Consider the following 24,750-nt stretch of genomic DNA (forward strand, 5'->3'; position numbering starts at 1 on the left):
TGCTCCTCCCGATAAATTCAAGTGAGTTATCTCTTAAGTTGTGGTTTACAGCAACGGCCTTCCTAAAGACACCTTGTCACGTCAAACCTGTTTGGAGGAAGCGGTGGGGTCATTATGGTTTAAGTTCTCTGAAAAATCAATATTCGTTGAAGAATGAGAGGTCCAAGCTTAACTGGCAAGTGCTGGGGTACGAGCCATGGCACATCCTCAGAGACGCTCAGGCTCTGCACTCCCTTGAGTAACAAGAGCAAGATACCTAAATATCTCCGAGGAATTAAAACTTCAGGGCTCATCTTTTTTTACCTCCCACCCACCTCCCAGATGCTTGGAGAGATGGAAAGAAATTCATCTTTACTCCTTTTCCCTTCCCCAGCTTCACGCTCTGCAAGGGATCCTGAGGCTCTTTGCACAAAGTCCCCGGTGTGAGGTTGCAAAGCTCCAGGGTTTCAGGTCTGCATTAGACCCGGCCATCACCCAGAGACCCCCGGCCACCACACAGGGCTCGGCTCAGCTGGAACGGGAGCACTGGCACCGAGCGGCAGCTGTGTCCCGTGTCCCTAGGAAAGGCTGCTGGGGTCCCAGCCACCCCCCAGCATCTTGTTCACCTCCCACACGGCAAAGTCTTTTATATAGCCCAGTTTCAAAGACCACACAAGCACCAGGGAAGGCCGGTGGGATGGCTACAGACACCCCAGACCCATGGCTCAGAGCAAGCCAGCTGGGAAGAGATGCTCAAGCCAGGGACACTGCCCAACGCAGCCGCCTTGGGAAGGGGTCTGCTCTCCTCCCCAAACCAGGGAAACCTCAGGGAACCACGCGAATGACCGCTCCTTGCCATCAAATTGGTTTTGTGACCCTTCAGCCCATAGGCTGTCACCGCTCTACGCACGCATCTGTTTGCTTAAGCTCCACCGGAGAGCAGCGAAATGACGGCAAAACCTGTGTGTTGGGTTAAACCTCCCCTTGCTCCATGTTTCTCTGTATCCAGCAGCTCTCTCCTTGTTGGGATGGATGCTGGGCTCCCCACTGCCTGCCAGCGGGATGAATCCTCCTCCCCAGGACCAAGTTCTCGCCCCCAGCACATCCACATCGCCCCCAGCAGCCCCACACCAGCTTCCCACCAGGGTACCAGCGTAATCTGGCTCCATCTCTACTTCACACTCTCTCCCCCTCTCTGCGGTGGCGGTTTGTGTCTGAGCAGAGTCACCTACACAGATATGCCTTTTCTGAAGGATTTTTTTTTTTTCCTGTTGTAAAAAAAAAAAAAACCCAGTGGAAAAACCCCAAGTCAAACGGAACGAGCGCAACAGCGAGGAGGTGGCAGAGGTGGGCTCTGCGGTGCCGGCTGGACGTCGAGGCGAGCGCAAGCACACGTCTGAACACACGCACAGCAGCGTGTTCAAGAACTGAGCCCCCCCGCCCTCCCCCCGCAGTGTCCCCAACAGCTTGGCGGGGTTTGGGGAGCAGCCCCCAGCTCCGCACTGCCCGCGATGGGCATCCCCGCGGGGGACCCGTCGGGGCAGTGGTGGGCACAGCCCCGGCACTCGCACCCACGGGTGGGCTGGGAGCTTCTGCCAGTTTTAGCCTGCAAGGTGCCGGCGATCGGCGTGTGTTACAGAGACTTTACTCCCTCAGCATTGCTAACAGGAAAAAAAAAATAAAAAAAAATATATAAAAATCTACATTTTGACAGTGACTCATCATCTCCCATTCTGGAATCTGTGGGGTTGTTGCAACCTACACAAGGCAGTTCAGTAAAGCAAAACAATTCTGAATAATAGAGGAGGAAAGAAAGTTTGAAAATGGTGGGTAATTTCTAGCACGCTGCTTCCAGGGTTTAGCTTTGTTTTTCTCATTATAAAAGTAATCAGGTAATGCACGGGAGCTGCCTTCCAGGGTCTCCCCCTGCGTTTCCTTCCTCCCTCCATCCCTCCGCATCATTGGAACTCATGGCAGGGAAACGCCGTGCCGCAAACCCGGCCCCCGGGAAGATGCCAGGCTTTCCCGGCCAGGATGGGGTAGGAAGGCGCAGGGGGCTGTGGGGAGCACAGTGGCCCAGGGTGGCCCCTTCCCTGCAGGGGAGCCAACGCGCTGCCATCCCCTGCGTGGGACACCGGTGGCAATAGGCAGCCGGCCACCAACGTCGGGAGCCCTCGGATCAGGCTGGGGAGGAGAGCGCTCAACAGCACGTCTAAGGAAAGCGTTTCATGTTTTATCTTTAACAGTGAATAAACATTGATTTTTTTATTTTAAAAGGTAATTGACATTCCTATGATAGCGAAACGAGCGCTGGAGCAGCCAGAATCGGCCTAAATAAGCCACGTGCTAGAAATTAATGAGCTTCGCTGATTGAGTTTATCCGTTTAAATTAATACAATTCCAGCAGTTAAAGAAAATAATAATCTTTTGTTTGTTTGCCTGCTCGAAGACATCGATGGTAAGAGACGGGGCAGGAGCAGGAGCCCTGGCTGCGCATCCCCGTGCCCGAGGCACCGGGACCTCCCTCTGCGCAGACGCACTCTCAGGGCAGGATCCCGCTCTCCTTCGTTTAATGAAGGTTTTAGATTCACTTGGGTTAACTGATGAGCTTCTGGGAAAGGTTTGCCTTCCAGTCTCCTCTTCGGCTATCAGCAATAGGGCTGGCCAGCTCAGCCCCGGGAGATTCCTGGATGACAAAGCTTTTTTCTAACAGGACACGGGGAGAGGAGCTGTGTTCCCGATTGGGGAAGGTCGGCTTGGGTTAATCCCCTTCCCCATCGCCGCTGAGAACTGGCGCACCAGAAAGCTCTCCGCAGGGACCTCACCGTGGTTCCCCGGGTGAGCGTTTTCCTCCCCGCGTGCATCTTTCTGTCCTTGCCCACAGAAAACGCCATCGGCCACTTCACCCTCCAGCCAGGCTGCCGTGCGGTCCCTGCCACGGACCTTGCTCTGCTCCTCCTTGGTGCTTGATAACATTTTGGGCAGAGCACGGGGGGCTCCCCGCTGGCACCGCCTGCCAGAGCTGAGCGGGTACATCCAGCCGCCAGCCTCACCCCCTGCGAAACTCCCCAGTTTCACACATCTGTCCAGAGGCACAGCGTCCTCACCTTGGGGACAGCAGCGTGGACGCACTCCCATCCCGTGACCTTCCCAAACCTCACTTTTCCCTGAGCATCCTGGGAATGTGGAACAGACGCCTGCCACACACCCATCCTACCGCAGCTGGGGACGTGTTGGGGAGTAAAGATTTTATTATTGCTTTTTATGCCTTCAGCAAGTTGTCCTTCATGATCGTTTCTGCCTGCCTTGTAATGGCTCCTCATTTGACTTGTCGAAATTCATGCCCTTTTCCGTTTCTCTTATTTAGACACAACTTCCATGCATCAAATGATGTCTTTTTCTCTCCTTTGCTCTTTCACTATAATGACTTTTTTGGTGTTTGCTGCTGGTGTACCTCTAGCCTGGCTCCACTGTATTTGCAGCCATCATACCCCACCAGCCCACTCTGGTCACCAAATAACCTCATGGACATGGGACCACAGGACTTGTGGTCCCACAGGACCAAGACTTGTGTCCCCCGCCAGACTGCTGATCAGCTCCTCCAAAAAAGAATCATTCACTGTCTACAACTTCCACGTCTGTGTCACATCTCAGGGTGCCCCTTCTGCAGTTTGAGGAATAGCTGAAGTTTCCCATTAAGAGGGTCCATCTTCAGCCTCTGCAGCCCCTCCAGCACCACACTGTGTTTTATGGCAGCAAGCCACCAGCAGGGACTCACACACAGCTGCCAAGAGCAGCAGCTCCTGAATCCACCCCAAGAAGGCTGGAGGAGGAGGCCACCGCTCCCACAGGGACGGCCGCAGCGGCCGGGCAACGCGCAGCTGTTAAACCAGAAGAAAAAGAGGAGGAACCAGAGAACAGTTGTTCAGTCTGGAGCAAAGAAGGCTCCGAGGAGACCTTATAGTGTCCTACCAGTATCTCAAGGGGGCCTACAAGAAAGCTGGTGAGGGACTTTTTAGGACGTCGGGTAATAGTAGGACTAGAGGAAATGGATTAAAACTAGAGATGGGTCAATTCAGACTGGATGTTAGGAAGAAGTTCTTCACCACGAGGGTGGTGAGACACTGGAACAGGTTGCCCAGAGAGGTGGTGGAAGCCCCATCCCTGGAAGTTTTTAAGACCAGGCTGGATGGGGCTCTGAGCGACATGACCTAGGGGGAGGTGTCCCTGCCCATGGCAGGGGGGTTGGAACTAGATGACCTTTAAGGTCCCTTCCAAGCCTAACAATTCTACGATTCTAACAACGGAGCCCTTCTCCAGCACAACGTCAAGATGGTGAGAACAAAACTCACCAAGAAAGCAAAAGGCAGCCCTTCAGCCGCCTGCGCATCCCAGCCACGAGCTGGGACAGTTAACAGAAGGATCCAGACTCACACGTTTGTTGGAGTAAATTTGACCCACGTGCCGTTTCTGAACCCTGCAGACGCGTATATGGCCAGGTCGCTGAAAATCAATGATAAAACCTGCCCAGAAGGGACCGGGTGGGGAAAAATAAGGGTCAAGAGTGTAAAAACCTGGGATCCTCTGGTTAAACAAGTGGACAGTAACTCAGACAAAGATAATCCATAGATACGGGTGTCTGTTTCAAACCCCGAGCTGTGCCGGAGGCCAGATTGTACCAGAGGCTGCTTAAGCACCTATTTATAATAAGTAGGAGAGAAAGCTGCATTATGATGGGAAGCTGGAGGTTTCACTTCGCCAGTATTAAAATGTCCTCTGAATTTCTAAAAACCTATAAATGACAATTTCATAGCTCTGAAGCGTGGCATCTAGCACAGGGGAGTGCTATTTTAGACTCCGTGTTGACAGCTGAAGGGGAATGGATCACAGAATTAAAAACTAGTTGCTGCTCAAGTCCAAGCAATCATGACTTGATTACGCTTCTTATGGGCAAACAGAGGAAGTCCGAGGCACCAGCATGTATTCTTGGTGCTTGAAAGGTCAATTCACAAAGCAGAAAACAATTATAAGCCAAATCAGTTAGGAGAACAGATTTAAACATGAAAGCATGACTTTGAATAGGGAATGATTTAAGAGTGTTTTACCCCAAAACTCATAACCGAGACAGGAGTTTGCATCAGTTTAAAAACCGCCTGGCTAATATGTAAACAGCTATAAAAATAAAAACATGCCCAACAAAAAGGAGAAAGGAGATATTCATAACTCTGAATATAAATCAGCAACTAGAAATTGTAGAGCGCTGATAAAGGACGCAAACAAACAGTAGAAAAACCATCAGAACATCTTTCCCCGATGCATTAGGATGAACAGCAACAACAGAAAGGAGCAATGCTATCGCCCGTTACCAAACACAAACGGCAGAAGCGTTAGTCACAGGACCCAGAAATGTTAAATAACTGTTATTACAACTGCGACATTTCATATTCAGCATATTCACATCCCGGAGCTTAAAGAGACACGCCGAAGGAGCCGACCGAGCAATTAACGGCGAGGCTTAATGCCTCGCCAGGAAGTTCCCTATAGAAGGCTGAGGATGGCGATGCTCGGCGGCGGGGCAGCAGCGATGCGCCCGCTGTGCTGCTTCCTCTGCTCAGGCCGGGGTCTGATGGCACGAGTGGGGACTCGGAACAAGGGGACAGGCCACGGGCGCAGAGTGACGAGGTCACCCAAATTAGCGTCGGTGCAACCAGCAGCAGACCGCGGGAGTGCCAGCGACGGGGACGCCGTGCCAGCGAGCGCAGACCCCGAGCTCGGGCAGCCCCGCGGGTGACGATGAGCGTGATGGCCAGAAGAGCTAACCCGGTGCTGTGATGCGCAGCAGCCTGGAATAACAGCATCAAAGTTTTTATTCCCTATTCCGAGGCGAAGCAACTGGTCAAAATTTGTGACTAATACCGCGGTGCCTTTTCAAGGAGGGCGTTAATAAAGCCAGGGCGGGTTCAAAGGCGGCAGAAGGCTCAGAAGGTGTGCTGCAAGGAGCCCGAGAGGCCAGCGAGCGAATCCCTCCCTGCCCTCCGCACAGCCCGATCTCAGCCCAGCGTCGCAGATGCCGAACTGCACTCAGGGCTGCGAAAATCATTTTCCAAAGCAGCCCCACAGTGCAGAATATAAAGGCTAAAAACATGTAAATCGCCACGGAAAGCGCTGTCAGAGCTTCAGCGAGACTCACAGGTTGCCAAAAGGCAATTTCGAATTTCCAAGCTCGCTGCACGAGGCATTAAAAAGGTCACTATTTCTGAAATAAGGATCTTTACAAATAAACACATTTGCTGAGGACTCGGTGAGTCATGCTGGAGCGGAGCACAGAGCATTTCCAACCTAATGCTTTTGACAGGCCACGAGCAGGGTGATCTTTTCATGTTTACAGTTCATCAATAGTTTTTACAGCTGCAGAGTCAATCTTTAAAGCACATTTAGCCCAGGAGGAGGCTCGGCAGGTTGTTTTCCTTGCAAAAGTGATATTAAATTTTTTTTTTTCTTTCCTCTTTTATAGCATTGATTTGAAGGTAAGTATTTGAACTTCAAATACGGGACTGCCACTCAAGCACCTGCCTTTTATATATATATATACACTTCTGTCACATCTTCCTGACGATATAAATATTTGAAGTTTTCAGCTGATGCACTAAAAGGGACTCGATCCATCAAAGCTCATTTATTTCAGGGAATTCAGTGGGCATCGTGCTGCATGTTTGCTGGTGCTGGGGGTGGGGGGATGCTGGCAGCCTGCAGATACAGGGTCCCCACTGTCCCTCCCCCGGCCTGCCCCAGGCTCGCTGGGCTCAGCATAACCCAGGGTCAGGGTCCATCCCAGCCCCGCTCGCTATCACAGGTACCGGAGCGCATCCGGCACCGACGGATATAGCTCTCTGCCTGCTGGGAAGCAGAGCTGCCTCCTCACCATCTGCGGGAGGGGAAGAGAGCCCCGGGAAGCCGGTTCCAACGCCCCAGATGGGGAAAGCGATATTCAGGAGTAGCACCATAGTTTCACTCCTGGTTTTTTTGGAGAGAACAAGAAGGGACTATCCTATAGACTGAGCATTAGGAGAAGACTTTGCTGGTGAATGACTGACAACAACCTTTTCTTCCCCCTCCAAGAAATAAAAGATGCCTACCTATGCCCTGGTAAGCTTCCCAGATATTGAGAGCAGTTTCCACGGCACAGCACCCGCTCTGCCCCACTGCCTTCGGGAGGGCTTTGCCGTTGGCAGCTCCCCTGTGCTGCCACCCAGGCAGCGCACTCCCTGCCTGCGGGCAGCGGCGAGGACCGCTACAGGAGGATGGGGCGTCCTGTCCATCATCCATCATTTTGGGATTTCACACCACCGAGAGACCCCAACGCGTTGCAGTTTCCCTCGGCCCTTGGAACACTCTCCTGCCCACAGGCAGCACGTGGGACTCCTCTATTTAAGGCTCTCACTTCCCCTGCCCACGCCACAGCCCCAGCACTGCATGCTCTGCATTCGGATAACCTCAGGGCAGGGAACAGGACCACGCTCCCAGTTACAAACCTGCTCCGCTTTCACACAGGTCAGACCCGGGCGAACTGCCCCGCGGGTCCCCGAGCTGCTCACACCATTACCTCAGCCATAAACTGGCCTCGCCTTTCCCCAGTTGCCCAAATCTGACTCAAAGCACAAACCACTTTGCTGGAATAAACGCTGGGGCTTTGAAACAATCCCAGCTCCCACGCGGCTCTGCCCTTCCAGGAGGCAGCAGCAGCCGAATAGAGATTTGCAGGGGGAGAGAAGAAAAATGTAAAAGACCCTGAGATGGATGGGCAAGCAGATAGCTTCACAGCTCGTGCCAATGCTTTCCATCTCCTTCCTACTTTGCATTAAATCACACAGAAGAGACACCATCCTGCTGCTGTTGAAGCCTAGCGATGTTTTACCATCAGCTTCAAGGACGACAGGGCTGTGCCCCACCGCACAGAGAATCCTAGAATGGTTTGGGTTGGAAGGGACCTTAAAGACCATCCGGTCCCACCCCCCTGCCCTGGGCAGGGACACCTCCCACCAGACCAGGCTGCTCCAAGCCCCGTCCAGCCTGGCCTTGAACCCCTCCAGGGATGGGGCAGCCACAGCTTCTCTGGGCAACCTGGGCCAGGGGCTCACCACCCTCACAGTCAAGAATTTCACCCTAATATCCAATCTAAATCTCCCCTCTTCCAGTTTGAAGCACTTGCCCCTTTACACGCCCTTGTAAAATGTCTCCCTCCGGCGCTGCCCTGGCTCTGCTGCCACCAGCTCCCCCAGCCCTGTCTCCCCACCGATGCTTACCTGGGGCTGCTCCCATGGCTTCGTTCCCCCATTTCCAGACCAGGCTCATTCCCAGGGTCCACCGCTTTGCCCTTAACACCGCTTTGCCCTTAACACCGCTTAGCCTGCACCGCACATCCCTGCAGGCAGAGCAGTGCTCTGTGGCAGCCCTTTTAATGGGTCTGTCCCAGCTGCAGCCCCTCGGCTCCAGCCTGGTTAATGCTCACGGCACACACCTGCCCCACTCCTGATGATACACCCATAGCTTTGGCTACAGGAGGTGACGAAAGCTGTACTTGAAGGCAGGACTGTGGGGATGGGGCAGCCTGGGGCCAGCCCCTGGGTCTGTCAGGTTACCCCACTATTTGCTTCGTTACCGCTTCCCGTCCCTCGCCAGCTCCCACCTCTGCCGGCTCCCTCGGGCTTTCTGCCGGAGCTGTGTTCGTTATCTGCCCTCGGTGCTCAGCGTGCGGCCCCGGCCTCATTCACCTGATGCCAAGAGGGAGCCATTCCCCCTCCACGGGCTCCCCGCTGGGCTCCGACAGCACAGGAGTATCTCGGAGGCTCCTCCAGTGCTGAGCTGGGGCAGGTGATGTTATCCCCAATTTACAGATGGGTAGTGGAGGACTGGAGAGATGCAGCTCGCAAGCGTCTGCTCCTTTTGGGTGCTCAGCTGGAGCTGCGCGGAGCCCGGGATTTCACAGCCCTCGGCACAGCCCTGGAAATAGGCTCTGCGCGGGAGGTGACAGCGCTGCCGCCCAGCCGGCCCAGAGCGCTGCCAGCCCGGCTCATTACCACGGAACACGGACCCCGAGGAACAAAGCTCCTGGATAGCAATTGGAAGTTCTACCTCTCCTACTTTCTGGAAGACTTTTCCTCGTCCTGGGGGAGAGATCTGTCCAAATTGACACTGCAAATAATTTCTAAATGGGTGACTGAACTTGGCATATCCTGAAAAGCCCTTGTTTAAGTCAGGGCTGCTTCTGAGATCCTCTGGCAAGCGGCACAGACACGGTACCTCGTGTATGCACCGAGCTGCGGCAGTTTGACGTACGCTGAACCGCAGGTGCCAGAGACCAGTCTGCACACACCAAACGCCTGTGACAGACGTGGCCACTGCGTGTTTGAACGGGCAGAGGGGGTTGTTCTGTTGCTGCGGTCCCACACCCCACCATACCGTACCGCACCATATCGCACCGTACCGCACCACACCACACTGTACTGCACCATATTGCACCGTACCGCACTGTACCGCACTGCACCACACCGTACCGCACCGTACCGCACCGCTTGTTCCCCGGTGCCGAGCGCTCGCCGCCTGCAGCGGGGCCGTGCTGCGGGAGCGCGGCTCAGGGGCGGAGGCGCTGACACGTCTGTCTCGCACTTCAGCCGCGAGCAAGCGAGGACAAGCAGGAAAGCCATACGGCACATGTCTACAGGGATGCACAGAAGCTCAGCCAGCAGGGTGTCTCTGCCCCAGGGGACGAGGTGGTGGCCCCTGCCCGGAGCGGGGACGTGCCCTTCTGCTGCTGCCGGCTGAGGTGGGGGGGCAGCAGCAGCTCTCCTGCTTCCCACTGCAGCAGCGGGAATCGGGGCAGGTTGGGGCAATACGCAGAGTAGCTATTATTTAAAACTATTATTATTATTTAAAATTACTTAAAACATGGATGCCACCTCCCCCTGGCCTCACTGCCATCCCTGTGCCCCCCCTGGAGGGCACATCGACTGCTTGGTGTCGGAAGCAGAAGACCCATTTCCCCCTTTCTCCCCCAGCTGAGAGGTCTCACACCCCACGCGGCAGCTTTCCTCCTTCCTATGAAAGGCATAATCACTCTTGTCCTTCTTCAGCTGTTCGCGTTGGAGGCAAGGCCAAAGACTAATGTAGAGAAAACACTTTCATCCTTGGCTGAAGCGTGCTGAGGAATGACAAGAGATTCTCCCGGCGCGGAGAGAAGGAGCCTCGGGGCTGCGAGAGGCTTCCAGACCCGCTGCCGGTTTGCCGCTGCGCCGCGGGCTGGCAGGGGGGAGCGGCAGGTCGCCGTCCGGAGGGGAGACCCCGCTCCGCTGCCTCGCGGGGTCCCCGTTCCCCCAGCCCGCGCTGCGGCAGCGTCGGCGGCGAAGCCGCACGGCACAGCTGCTGCGCCGCGATAAGGTTTGCTCAGCCCAGCCAGGCTGGGCAGGCAAATGGAGGATTTGGCAAGGATGCTGCGCAGCCTGGCAGAAATGACTGCCTCGGCTGGCTGGTAAGGCAAAGCCGGAGCTGCTGCAGGCTCAGGGCGGCGGGGAAAGTCCATGTGAGACCGCAGGCTGTCTCGCCAAGTGACAGTGACCTTTCCCGGCCGGGCAAGCAGCCCCCGGGGCTGGGGTCGGGCGGGAGGCAGCCCTGAGGGAAGGCAACCGCTGACTCTTGCAGCTCCTTGCAATTGCTCATGTGATGACGTCGTGTGATGCAATTGATGATGCTGATGCATCAAAACACTCCGACAGCTGCAAAAAAACAATTTTAAGTTGGTCTTTAACATCCAGCCGAGCATCAGGCAGCCTGTCCCCAGGGGTTTCCGCCCCCTTGTCAGGAGGGAGCCCAGCCTCTCCAGGGGGGACAGAGGTGCCATCCCTGGGACCAGGGGGTCGGTCTGCAGGACATGAGCGGCTCGATGAAGGTGGCAGAGGCATAAGCCAATATGGATTTTAAGAAGTTAAACTCAGGAATGCTTCAACAGGGTAGCTGCTCGTTGGTAGCGTCTTTGGGGGTGGCTTTCCCCTCCCCTCGTGATTCCAGGCACGAACTGAGAGTAAAGGTATAATTAGGGGGCAATTACCAAATCACCGGCGAAATTGGAAATGTGAGCATTCAAGAGGCACAAACATAAATGTCGCCCTCAAATGCCACCTTTTGTCACTGCCTTCCACTGCCCGGGTCCCAGGGAGTGTATTGCCAATGCCAAGACCCCCGCAGGCTCCCAGCGGCCCCCAGAAAGGCTGGAGGGCGGTGACATATCCCCCTCCGCTCCCTGCACCCACCCCGGGGCTCCTGTCCCGGCCCAATTCTCCTCCTTCAACACCAACCGCTCGGCAAAAAGCAAATGCAGAAAGTCCTGGGTGAGGGCGGTGGGACGGCAGCGAGGTGCTGCTCCTGCTCCCACGCCTGTCCTCCGCCTTCCCTTCCTGCCTTATCATTTCTTTACGGCTCTGTTTGTCTCTGGCACGATAAAACAACACAGTTCCTAATAACCTGACGTGGGAACGGCTAAGCCGTCCTCTGCAGCCCGACAGCGCCAGGTTTGTCGAGAGATGGTGGTGTCAGGAGATAAGAAACAGGCAATATCTGAGAAAATCATCACGCAATATCACCCGTCCAGCAGCCGCAATCATTTCTCCTGCCTCTCCCCACGATGACTATGAAAAGCTCTGATATTTTCAAGGCTGTCAAATGCAGTCACCCACCCAGCGTGCAAGTGATTTGTGCAAGGGTTAGGGAGACGAGCAAAGCCCAGGGAGCAAAGGGAGCAAAATCCTGTTGTGAGAAGTCCTTTCCACCCCTTCTCCTTTGGCAGGCGAGCTGCAGGGCAGCAGCAGCCCCGGCGCAGGGAGGGCAGCACCAAGAGCACGGCCAAAGCAACAGGGAAAGGTGGGATGGAGGAACAGACCGTGACGGTTTCAGCATTAACATCCTTGTAAATCCTTGGTACCAAGAAGGCAGTTCCATGATGGCGAATGAGTCCTGCTGCCGAGGCTGCCTGCAGCGGAGCGCGGCAAGGACGGGAAACCCGCCTCTGGGAGCCTGATCACCAGCGACGTGCAAACAAATGCGAAACATCAAGTTGCCATAAAAGCAACTCCATTACAATCTGGCCCTTTTGCCGGCGCTGGCCCACAGGCAGAGCTGCTAAGGGTGGCCGGCCGGGTTTTCTGGTCCCGCCAAAGGCAGCCGGTCTCCTCTGGTTGTGGAGCGTGAGCTAAACCGAATGCAGAAATCCCACTTTGTCCTCATGTTTCTCTGGAGACCACGGAGCGAGCAGTCTGAGCCGGTGGCTCTGCATCCCTCCCCACCTCGGACAAGCTAGGGACCGGACCAGGCAAGCAAAGCCATCGCTCAACAGCTTTACCTAGGAAAGCCCGTGGGCTGGCAGAGGTGTGCTGCTCGTCACGCAGCGTGCCTCCAGTCCAGAGAGTGACCGCGAAGAGTCAATGCATTTCCATCTCCGATACAATCACTCCAAAGGACATGGGACAGTTTAAAGCACAAAGCATACCCTGGCCTGAACTTTTCATTTTGAAGATGCTGTTAAATACCAGCTGCAAGTAAAAGATAACACAAACGTAAAATAAGAGAATTTCAGAAAGCATCCCCGAGTCCCCAGGGCTGACCTCCCAGCCCATGGCACGAGGGGTGTTTTACGCCAGGGGCTGTGCAACAGATGTGCGGGGCAGTGATGCAGCCCGCTGCTCCTCCTCGGCACGGGCTGCGGAACCTCTCCTCCCCGGAGCCACCGCAGAGCTGTCAGCACACACGAGCCCAGGGAGAAGACACCAGTTGTCACCCCGGCACTGTCATTCTTTATCACAGCAGGTGTCTTCTTAATCGAAGACGTATCTCGAGATGCCCGCTGCCGCGGTCCCCCCGAGCAAGCCATGGCTCATTACAACCCGAGCGGTGGGACTGCGCAGAGCGAGCGGCAATGGATGCATTCCCAGGGTGCCTCATCCCAGAGAAAACCCACAGAAAACCCCTGGTGCTGAGCCTGGAGTGTCAGCCACAGCAAAGCCACACGTGAACCCGTAGGAAGGGACGGGAAACCACTTTCTCCACACCAAGCACTAACTCCAAATGCAGTCAAACGCCAGCCTCAAGGAGCCTGCTTCCAAGCATCATTTAAAAAATTGAAGAGGGTTTTAGATGTTGCAGCACAGCTGCGGCCCTCACCGACGGGGGAGCAGGGCAGCGGGCAGGGCTCGGTTCCCCTAATGTCGCAGGCATGTGGAGAGAACCCTCGCCGAGCGCGCAGCCCTGCTCGCACCCCGCTGCGCTTCCCCGCTCGCTCCCCGTCTCCCCGCGGGTGCTTCGCAGTGACTCAGTAAACGGGGTGGGCACCTTTCCCCTCGGATATCTTTGACTAACTCACCCTCAGCACCCATCGGCGCTGATGAGCATTAATGACAGTGGATACGTTGCATCTGCACCCTGCCGGGGCACGGCCGTGAGTCAGCCAGAGACTCATCGGCAAGGTGAGCCAGGGATCTAACCTCCCCCACACCAAGCCGGACCCCCCAGGCAGCGGCTGAGCAACCCCCCCTATACATATGGGTTAGCGCATTTATGTAATTTTAAGAGCAATTTTGATTTCCCTGAAAAAGGAGGCTAATGTCTATTTATGAAGCACACATCGTGTTCATTAAAAATCCATGGTGGAATCCATGTGAAAAGTAACCACTGAGAGGCGAGAAGCACTGAGCAAGTTGAATACCACGGCTGTCTCACCTCATCTCATCCCAAATAGCACAGGTAATGGAAGAGCATCACAGGTCTCCACACCTGGACCAACAAGAGGCGGCCCATGGTGCCAAAGAACACAGCGTGGTCCAGGCAGGCTGTGCCGGTGGCCAGGGAAGGGTCTATACCCTATGGACCAGCGATAACAGTGCTGTGTGCCCTGCCAGGAGCCGTATAAGAGATGAACACTAATGAATCCACCCAACCCCACAGGATAAAAAGCAAAAAACCTCGTGCAGAGAGAAGGGAAGTGATTTACCAAAGGCCACGTAACTCGCGGCGGCGGAGCCAAGCATCTCTCCCCGTTCCCTGGATGCTCTCAGCAAACATCATCCGCTGGCACCTCCCGGCCAGCCCGTGCCAGCACCCCACCTCCTCGGGGACCGGGGAGAGGAGGATCCAGCATCAATCCGTGGGGCATCCTCCCCCAAACCACAGCTACGCGTCCCAGCCACTGGGGCTTGCAGCCTTCATTAGCCATCCCTAATTATTTACAGCCGTAATGGAGATAGTGACCTTGCATGGGAAAAAAACCCACTTGAGCCTCATTCAAATTCAGACTTCCACCTCTATTAAACAGTAACAGCTCTTGAGATGACAGACTCTGCACCACGCCTATGCAGCAATAAAATGCCTGTTTCTGAGCTGTTCACAGCATACATTTTACTCATCACGTGCTGCTCACAGGCAATGTGGGAACCAGCTCTCTACACCACCCCAGAAGACAGGATTTTTTTGTCCAGATAAATGCCGCAGCATCCCAGGAGGGTAAATTCTGCGCCCCCCGTTCGCAGCGACAGTTTCTCAAAGCAGAGCTGGTGGCAGCGAGCTGAAGCACGGCTCCTCTCCAGCCACCTTCTGAACAGCAGCGAGATCCGAAGGCACGGCTGCCTGGAGGCCCCCCTCTGTCCAGAAGGATTTTTATGGCTCCCGTCAGACTAAGGGTCCAGCTAGCCTAACTTTCATCTCTATCAGAGGACAGTAATTAATGCTTATTCAATATATCCTCCATCAAACTAAGGCTCAGGGATTTCCTAAGTCAGAGGTTATGCCTGGGGCATCACACGTGACACCCCGCAGAGCCCCGTGCTCGAGGCATTTATTCAATCCCGTTCTGACCCCAGTGCCGGGAGCGTGGCCTGTCCCTCCTCAGCGCTGTGCCGGTGGAAAGGCTCGCTGGGGGTGGAGGGGAAGGGTTCTTAAACCTGCAGCGCGGTAATTACATCAGATAGTCTCAAATGGGTAACTGGTCCCTCTTCACCTTTACCTGTCATTATCATCTTAGACATCTCCAACATCTGCTTTCCAAGACACAAGTTAACTTGATGCCTCCTAGCTCTCATACAATGAAGAGCGAATAACCCCTCCCCACTCATCGCCCCAGACATTGTTACAGACCTGTCCTGTCTCCCCCCCATCACCTCCAGCCCATGCCGATGGTCCCCCACCCACGTGGCCATCATCCCATGGCTCTCCTTGGTGCCGGAGCCAGCGGGCATCCCCGGGACAGAGACAGTTGCGGTGGTGGCATCGGCATGGGGGGCCATGGTGGGGCTCCTGGGTCGGTGGGCTGGAAGCGGCTGCCTGCCAGGGAGGTCAGCGTGGCTGCGTAGGGAGAGTTTGGCAGCCACAGCAGAGACACCATCACCGGCGCTGGCAGCCCCGCGGAGCTGGACCACGAGCACCGTGGAGAAGCGTTCAATTGCAGGACGGGCTGTTGATGAGAATCTATTACAGACACCAACCAGACAGAGGAACAGGATGAGCAGCTCCTTAAATACCTACCTATAATGAGTAGCGAGAAAAAGTGCTCTATCATGGATGATTGCAATCTCAGGGACATTTGCTTGGCGCTTTTAAAAATTAAAGATAATAACTTTCTAACAGAAACAATATTGCTGTCACCTTGGGGAAATTCTCTGCTTGGCCTCACTCAGAAGGACTGAGAGGAGCTGAGAGCAGGGGAAGAGCTGGTGGCTGTCCAGGGGCAGCTGCTTCCAGCCCAATTTAACGCCTTCGGCGCAAACCAGCTCAGCTCAGCTCAGCTCAGCAGAGCCAAAAAGCAAGCGCGGACAAAACCAGTTGGGGGAAAAAATGTAAACGCAGAAGCACGACTGCTGCTCAGGAGCGAGGGCAGAGCGCTCCCCTGCCGCCCCAAGGCCTGCCGAGAGGGGAACGGAAAATTGCACTTAAAACAATTAAAAACCAGGACTTTTGGTATTGCAAACAGCAGTTAGGACACGCAGCTGGCTGATAAGAGAAGCTAATGGGACCAGTTAAAATAAATCTGCAACCGAAAGGCTTAAGCAAAACCAGTAGGAATTCTTTAGTCCCATTAGAAGAAAGGAGCTTTACCGCCGATGTAAATCACTACCAGATCATGACTGTGCAACTGTCAGTCATGAAGCAGAAGTGACACACAATTATTTATTCATCAGATACTTCTGTTCTGTTCTTGGAGACAAATAGGCTCCTGTATTCCGCCAGGAGTTAGGGAGGATGCTAGACAGCGACTATTAAGTGTAAACATGAAATTGGTAGGACCAGAGAACTTTCTCCCAAGAGCCTGCAGAGAGCAGGCTGAGAAGTTTTCTGAAGATCTTAAAATGGATTTTAATAAATCTTGGCATTCTGTTGAATTTCGAGAAGAGAGGAAAAGCTGGTTTAATGTTTAATCAGACCGTGCCACGAGCGACGGAGACGGGCAATGGTAGGAGCTGCATCCCCCAGCATCGCCTGTGGGTTAGCTGAGGGGGGGCAGGGGCAGGGAGGAACCGGGGGATGTGATAAATGTCAAACAGCCCGGCAGAAAATAGATCTGTCAAACTTCATAATTTTTTCTTGATGTGGTTACAAATTTGGTTGATAAAGGAAATCGGTAACATAATACATTTAGAGTTCCACGAGGCATTTGATTCAGCTCTCCTGAATAAGTAGAAGACCGGTATTAAGCAGAATCAACAGCGCAGTATTAAAGGGACTGGGAGGCAGATTGCAGAGATTGTACATTGTCATCCAATGGGATGTTTCTACACCGGATTGCCTGTTACCACAATAGTGTTGAGCTCTAACAATGTCTTTATCAAGAGCATTAAAGAAAACATGAAATAATTGTGGATTAAAGAGGCAAACAGCAGAGGTTAGGGGTTCATTTCTTTTCCCAGTGTAACAGCTGGCCTTGGGACACAGCAGATTCACCCTCAGCTGCAGCCTCCAGGACTGACCATCTACCTAAACCCCACCGGGAGCCAAGCAGGAGTTGCAGGTCAGGTGTAGAAATGGCTCAGCAGGGTCCTCTGGGCTGCAGGGGTCAGCTGACAATACTCCCAATATTCGCTTTTCATCCGGAGAGGATCCCCTTCCCCCCAACACAAAACCAAAACCCAAGCGGAGCTCACCAGGTTTGGCAGGGAGGAATTACCGGCTTGGTGAAGGCTGTGTTGACGCTGCTGTGGGGGACACCGGAGCGGGGGGACCAGGACAGTTCCGAGCGGGACAGCTCGGATGAGGAACGGCTCTGGGTCCCCACACCCTCACGCAGCCATAGGCAGACTTGTCCTCTGGAAACCGCCCCGTGTCCTCTGGAAACCAACCCGTGTCCTCTGGAAACCGCCCTGTGTCCCCCTGCAGCTAATGACACCCCAGAGGGACGGTAGGACACCGCGCATCCTCCGGGATGGCAGAGCAACGCTCGTGGTCCCCCCGAAATGACAGAGCACTTTATTCTGATGAGGGAAATGAAGGAGGAAAGGAAAAGTACCACATCGCCTTAAAACACGGTATTTCAAGCAGCCTTGGCCAAATCCTCCTGCTATTTCTGCCTGTTTCAGCTCCGCACGATGCCATGGAGCCGGTCCCAATCTATACCACACAGCAGGGAGGACAAGGAGGCTCCCTGCATTTAACGATGCCGGATTTAATTAAGTTTGATGAAAAACAAAGTTCTTTCTTTTACTTGCCTAAACCCAACACAAGCCTAAGCAGCTATTTCTCAACTTCAGCGCGCTCCCTGAAGTTCCGTGCGTCTCTCTACCTTTCATGTAAAGAAGGAAGTCACAGTGGAAAACAACTGACAATAAGCAGCCACGGGGGACACACACCGACAAACGCTGGTCACGTTTGAGCGGGAAGCACAAGAAGACACCTACTAAGTATCTGCATGTTGTAAAAGTGCTAATTAGAATTCAAACGCTGCAATTTAAAGCCGAGGCTATCCTGGCATAGCAGCCTGGGAACGCCCGCCTGGGCTCCCGATATTGAGTCAACCACTAATTTGTGTTTTCCAGCGTGGGTGTCTCTACATAGGTCTGCGGTGGCTTCATTCAAGATTTATCCACTCTCGCCTATGGGCTTTTGATGCTCACGTGGTGCCAGCGGCTCCCACGCAGGCACTGCGCGTGTGACTGACACGGATTTAAAGAGCATCTGCGACGGAGCGTGCACCCAGCGCTCACGTCGGTCGTGCTAATAATCTGCCACGCACACGCAGTGAGACAAGCGGCCGCAGCTCGCCACTTAATTCCTCCGTCGTTACACACATTAAACCCCCGTTAGCGGCGGAAAGTTCAAGGCCGAGGCGCTCCCCGATGGGCAGAGAGCACTGCTCGGTGCTAAAAGCATCTTCTGCACCGCAGGAGAACCGGCCCTTTCGACTGACCGTGTCCACTCCTAGCACAGGATGATAAAGTGCAACCTATGGCTGCTTTTCAAGCTTGATACGAGTGCACAGAAATTAAAGACACAATGAGGCCCTGCCAGCAGGAATCAGGCAGGACCTGCTGCACGTAAAAGCAGTGGGTGCAGGGGCTCAGCACCCCGTGCTCCCCCGGCGCAGGGCACGCTGGTGGAAGAGCGGCCGAGCAGCTGCAGCAGCGATCCTCTGCTGCGGGGGGACCGCAGCCCCCGCTGCAGCACTGTCCTTCCTCCGGGCGGAACGTGCCTGAGCTCTGCACGGCTCGGCTGGGCGAAATTTTCCTTTCCCAGCATCGCGTCAGTTAACAGCCTGTGAGAACACCAGTGCGCTTCTCCAGCAAAATTCAGGAGGGCGATGGGCAGCCCCCGCCGCGTCCCCCCAGCACCATCGCAGCCCCGCCTGCTCACCCCAGACACCATCTGTGACCCTCCCCACCCAGCTGCCGATTTGGTGATGCGTGCCCACCCGCAGACCCCATTGCCCACCCGCAGTCAGACACACGCAAGGGATGACGGAGCCGAGCCTGTGCCCAGCGCGAGGCCTCGACCGTGCCACGAGCATGGCCGAGCATCACCGGCACGGTGCTCCTGCTGCAGGACCACTGGCCTGGGGGGAGAAGGTGCAGTGGGGAGTGATGACCCCATGGCGAGCACGTGCCCCGCTGCTCCCAGCCCCACGCCCGAGCTCCAGGCGATGGACTGTGATTCAGCTCTGGCACGGCACTGTTAAGCCCTTTCCTGAGTGTGCTGTGCCCAGGAGACCAGGGCCTCGCCAGCTCCTTCCAAAGCAGTGATTTATCGCAGTGAGGGAAACATAAAACATTCGCTGAAAAAAAAATACAGCCAGCAAACCCAAGAATTTTGGAAATTACTCATGCCTCCAGCGATCCCATCTTTCACAGCCCTGGCTGCTCCCTCCTCGGCTCCCTCCACCCAAGAGGGGAGACAGATTATCTCAAATTATTTATTATGGAATTAGAGCATGATCCAAACCCTCCCTGAATCAATAAGAAAGCTCCGACTGACTTCACTGCGTTTAGGACCGAGCACCGGGAACAGACACAGTATTTCTGTATCCGTGGCCGTGACTCACCGAGAACTTTCCAACGTGGAGGGAGCAGCTCGGCCACCGCGGCTTGTTTGCCCCCACTGTCAGAGGTGTCGCTGCCAGGCTGGGGGGGAGCCTGATGCCCCCATGGCCCTGCAGGACAGTGGGGCAGGTCCCCCTCGAGTACACAGGACACCAACTACTGCCACTAATTTTAAAAGTTATGGCCCAGTGTGATTCCATCAGCCATTTTTTGCTGTGGGTGGCTGCACCTGGCTCCGTTCAAGCTCACGTTTAAGTACAGCCTGTTGTTGCTCATATTAACCTCAACCAGTAGCTTTGGGTCAGAAATTGCCCCCAAAGCATGGCCTGCGCTGCAGGAGGGCAGCAGCTGCCGTGGCCTCTCCGGCCGGGTGCTGCTGCAGGAGTGAAGCAATGGGGCGAAGCGGTGAGGCCGGCCGTGGGGCAGCCGTGGCAGAGCAGCCCAGCCGTGGGGCAGCCCGTGGGGCGCAGACCCCGAGGGACAAGGTGCAACGGGGCATCACCATCAGCACACCTTGCCCCACTCCGCTGTTCAGAGGGGAAGGGCTGTCACCGGTGGCGGGGCTCGGCTGTAAAAATGCCGCGTGCGATGGGTTTCCCCGTGACAGGGACACGGTGCCTGCGGAGCTTCGGAGAGGGGGGGAGGCTGAGGGGCTCCGCTTGCTGAGCGATTCACATTAAAGCAGCCCCTGGGGCCGGGAGAGGGACCTGTGGCCTCTCATCCTGACGCTCTCCCGTCTCCCCGAGAGCAGGGAGGCGCACGGCGCTGCCGGGAGGATGCACAGCGCGGCTGCCCAGGGGCAGCGCCGGTCCCCGGGCACGGGGGGACCCCGGCACCCCGCGGCCGTCCCCGGGGCCCGGCTCCACCCGCACCCCGCGTCCTGCGTGCGGCAGCCACCCGACAAGTTTCACCCTCGCCCGCGGCGGCGCCACAGCAAGCGGCGTCTCCCTGCCCGGGGAAGGGGGCGGCGGGGCCGGGAGGGACGGGCGGCTCCGCTCGCCGGCCGCGGGTGCCTGGGGCTCGCCGGGGATCCGGCTCTGGGGTGGGTGGAGGGTCCCGGGATGCCCCTGCCCTCCCCCGAACTTTTGGGCAGGGCCCCCCGCGGGGCCGGGGTGGGGGGGGGGGGGGGGGAGGGTGTCGGAGGTGGGGGTCGGCGGGGCGGTCGGTACCTTCCAGGCAGCACGTCCTCCAGAGCCCCGAGTGGGTCATCACCTCCTCGTTCTTGCGGCTCGTGTCGTTGTCGCTGGTGGACTTAGTCCTGCACACGCCGCGCGAGTAGAGCCAGTAGTCGGTGCCCACGGCGATGGTCATCAGGCTGAAGGCTGCGAAGGCTCCCACCGTGGTGATGAGCATCTGGACGCCTCTGTCACACATCCTCATGCTGCTTCATCCTACGGCGGCGGCTCGCAGGGGAAGGGCCGGCGCCGCCGCCCGCCGCCGCGCTCCGCGCTCGGCGCCTCATGCCCCCGCGGCCCGCGGCGAGCCGGGCCCCCCCGGCGGCGGCAGCGGCAGCGGCGGCGCGGGCGCTGAGCGGGGCCGCCGAGCCCCCGGTGGCCCGGCCGGCATGGCCCGAGCGGCGGCGCGGAGCGGCTCCGCCGTGCGCCCGCGGCGGGAGCGCGGCGCCTCTCCCGGCGCCTCCCCCGCGCCGCCCGGCCAAGGCATCCGCGGGGGGCGGCGGGGGCGGGGGGCAGCGGAGGGCGGGCCGCGGGGGGGCCGCCCCGCTTGGAAACCGCACCCCCCCCGCCCCCCGCCCGGCCGGCGGCGGGGGCACCGCCCGGGGATGGGGACCGTCCCGGGGTGGGGGGAAAGGGGGAAGCGGGACGGGGAGCACACCCTGGGATGCCGAGACCGGGCGGGGACTGCCCCGGGATGGGGGACCGGGGACCGGGGACCGGGCGGGCACCCCACCCTGGGGTGCTGGCATCGGGACCGTGACCACCCCGGGGGACTGGGACCGGGCGGGGGACCCCACCCCGGAGTGCTGGCATCGGGACCGGGACTGCCCTGAGGGACCGGGACCGGGCGGGGAACCCGACTCGGGGTGCCGGCACCGCCCCGGTGGCGCCGGGCAGACACCCGCCCCCAGCCCCCCGGTACGGGGCAGCTCGGGTCCCCGGTCCCCGCCGGGAGCCCTGGAGCGCGGTCCGCCCCGGCACTGGAGCTGCTGCCCCGGCACTGGGCTCCGGGCACCGGCTGGCTGCGAGGGGCTCAGGGTCACGCTGGTGCAGACCCGGGTGGTGGTGGGGGAACAGCACCAGCGGCACCGGGGGATGCCCCGGCACCGGCCCACGCTGACCCGGACCCCGCGGGTGCTGCCTGCCCCGAGGAGACCCGTTTTTGTCACCTGCCCAAGTGCTGTGACTGACCAAAGGCAGCGCAGGTGCCCGCAGAGAGATGCTGTACCTTGGGGTGTTTTCCACGTCAAGCTCCTTGATTGTTTGCCACCAGTTAACCCCTCACTCTCTCCCTGTGCCTCTCTGCTGTCTCCTCATGTCTCTCAAAAACATTTTTGCAGCCAGTTGGATGAGCTTATGACTCATGCGACCTTTCAAATAAGCCCTATAATATACCCACCTCTTAAATTAATAGCCTTTTAAGGGGTATGGGTGAGATAGGAAATCATATGATTTACCCGATACTGTGTACTTCCACAGTTCTCATTTGTATGCACTCACATGTAAATACTAGTTATTTACTCCTCAAATGCAAACAGAAAATTATGAAGGGTACCAAAAAATCAGGTACTGAGAAATTAAGAAGCGTGAAAATTAAGTAGCCGCCTGAACCTTAAATCACTTTCTTTGTGCATACTCATTAGGCAGGGCACGCTGATTGCAATGCCGTGCTATTTCTTCCCCTGCGCCCTGCCACACGCAGTGTGCCCGCTGTACCGGCTGCCCAGCTGTGGATCACCCTGATTTATTCCCCTGCTTCGTTACGGGCCCTTTGCTGGGGTTACGGCTTCTGTTCAGAGCTCAAGCTGGAGGCAGAGGCAGGTTTGCCCAGGCCCTCCCGGGCGCACCAGTTCCCGCTTCTCCAGCGTTCCCACCCAGAGAGCTGCAGTGCTGAGTGTGCTGGGGGAAAGACAGCCCTCGCTGATGAGGGTGAGGATGGAGACCCAGGGATTGTGGCCAGAAGCATCCACCCAAGCTGAATCACAGGGCTTTTTTCTGTGCAGTTTTTGAGGAAGGGTTATAGTTGCCTATTTTCTGTGACTGGCATTGACAGTGGCACATGATGGTCACAGGTCACATCTTGGCATCACAGGTTGGACACCAAGGTGAGCCCCACTCACGGCTGCACCAGGATGCTGTTCCTGAGTGATTCGATGGGTACCAACGCAGTCAACTCGGAGCAAGGTGCAGGGAGGGACGGTGCTTCTCCGGGACAGCTGTCTCAGCTGTGGCATTACGCTCCCTCGTCCTGCCACCCCCACCGCTCCCACTGCCTGTCACCCAGCTCCCGCAGCGCGTGGGGCAGAGCCTGACACCGGCACCCTGCCCGGCCCCCATCCTGCGCAGAGGCAGGCGTCCCGGGGAGGAGGCAGCGAAGATATCTCACACCTACGGCGAAGGGGCTGCAAATTGCATTCTGAGTGGGGGATTTTGCAGCCTTAATTGTGTTATTTTAACATAGTGTGTGTAGGTGTGTGCAGAGTGCACATGTACCGTTTCCTAGGCTTTTAACAAAGCAAGCTCAAACAGAATCAAAGTCCGTGTCGGATCGTGCTGGCCCTTGTACGGGTTGGTGGCGGGGGCACCCTTCCCCAAGGCCTGCACCCCTCTCACTGCTCGTTGCGTGGAGTAGCCATTCCCAGGAGTGAGCCCAGAGCTCTGCCACCCCAGGGGACATGCACTAAGATGAGCAGCCATCAAGAATTTGGGGACTTTGCCACCCTGCTTTGCAGCTCAGACTCCGGAGGGCAGCGTCACAGCCTGGTGCCTTGCCCTGTGCAGCCCTGGCTCCTCCAGCTCCGGGCCCGGTCACCCCTTGCTATTCACTGCCTTATCCATCATCACCTACCTGCTCACCGACCTGGACCCTTCTGAGCTGGGCAAAGTAGAAACAAACAGCAGAAACCAGCTCGTGCTGCAAAGATTGTACAACTCGTGCAAAAAAAAAAAAAAAAAAGCTGTCCTTGCAGGCAAAAATGTCCTAAACTGAGATCTGTTAGGCTTTGTCCTTCCAAATCCAGCGATGAAAGCTCTGCTGCATTTAAATTGGCAAAGTGACAGAAAGTAAGTAGTCAGAAATAATCCCTAGCTGGATTAGGTTTTTTTCCTTGAAGGAAGAGAGGCTCTGATACAAGGCGAGTTTAGGTCATTAGCAATGCAGCGAGATGCTGAGCTCCAGCCTCGCCTAGTCTTCACTTCATCTCCCTGCTCCCGGGGGCTGCAAGGGGATAAGGACTCCAGAGCCTCTGGCACATGTGTTCATCCTTCCCCACTCCTACGAGGGGATTATTTATATCTGCACATGCTTTGGAAACGCTGGTTGCAATCTACTGGCTCTAACAGGACTCCAGTGGTGAGGCTGGTGCATCCTTACGTGATGCGCTACGGAGTTCAGGGAGGTTCTCCTAGATGCGACAAGAGTGAGCAATGCCATAGGTGCCACCAGCCCAAGTGCGTGTGGCACAAGCTAGCTCTCTGGGTGCGAGCTTGTCCGGTTGCCTACCAGCTCTGCAGCTCCCCGCTGGGCTTCCGACAGTTTAGTAGCAGGGGAGAAAAGCAGAAATCCATCCTTATTAAGCCGCTTCGCTCTGGGAAGACGCGGAGGGAGTGCGGGAGTGGTCATGCATGGGCGAGCAAGCAGCACACAGGCTCTGGGGAGATCCAGGTGAATGCGCTTACAGCCGCCGCACGCGAACGGCCGCTCACTCTGCCCACACCTCTGCGTCCGCACGCACCAGCGGCACACACTGCCCTGCCCCTCCAGTGCCTCCGCTGTTTTTTCCCTCTGTACCGATACCCTGGGTAGACAAACCAAGTCCAGGAGAGGGAAGGGGGTGACATGGGACAGCTAACATCACACCAGTGCCACAGGGTTCCCCCAGCTGCTCTGTGCTGGCTCCATGGGTACGAGGTGCTGCGTACAGTTCAGCAGCTCCCCAACTTGTATCTGGAGTGCTGTGTCCAGTTCCAGGCTCCCCGGTTCAAGAAGAACAGGGAACTGCTGGAGATGGTGCAGCAAAGGGCTACCACGACGATCAGGG

At 56.5% G+C, this 24,750-nt stretch overlaps 1 protein-coding gene across 1 annotated transcript in view; it reads right to left on the reverse strand.

The window, feature by feature from the left end:
* The window catches only part of CACNG3 (calcium voltage-gated channel auxiliary subunit gamma 3), a 32,868-nt gene extending 11,856 nt beyond the window's left edge, over positions 1–21,012 (reverse strand). Inside the window, exon 1 of the mRNA XM_063344487.1 lies at positions 20,705–21,012. Coding sequence (XP_063200557.1) covers positions 20,705–20,915 — 211 coding nt within the window. The 5' untranslated portion in view covers positions 20,916–21,012. The remainder of the gene's footprint in view (positions 1–20,704) is intronic.
* Positions 21,013–24,750: the final 3,738 nt, after the last annotated feature.

Source organism: Chroicocephalus ridibundus, chromosome 8 (genome assembly GCF_963924245.1).
Source record: "Chroicocephalus ridibundus chromosome 8, bChrRid1.1, whole genome shotgun sequence".
NCBI lineage: Eukaryota > Metazoa > Chordata > Aves > Charadriiformes > Laridae > Chroicocephalus > Chroicocephalus ridibundus.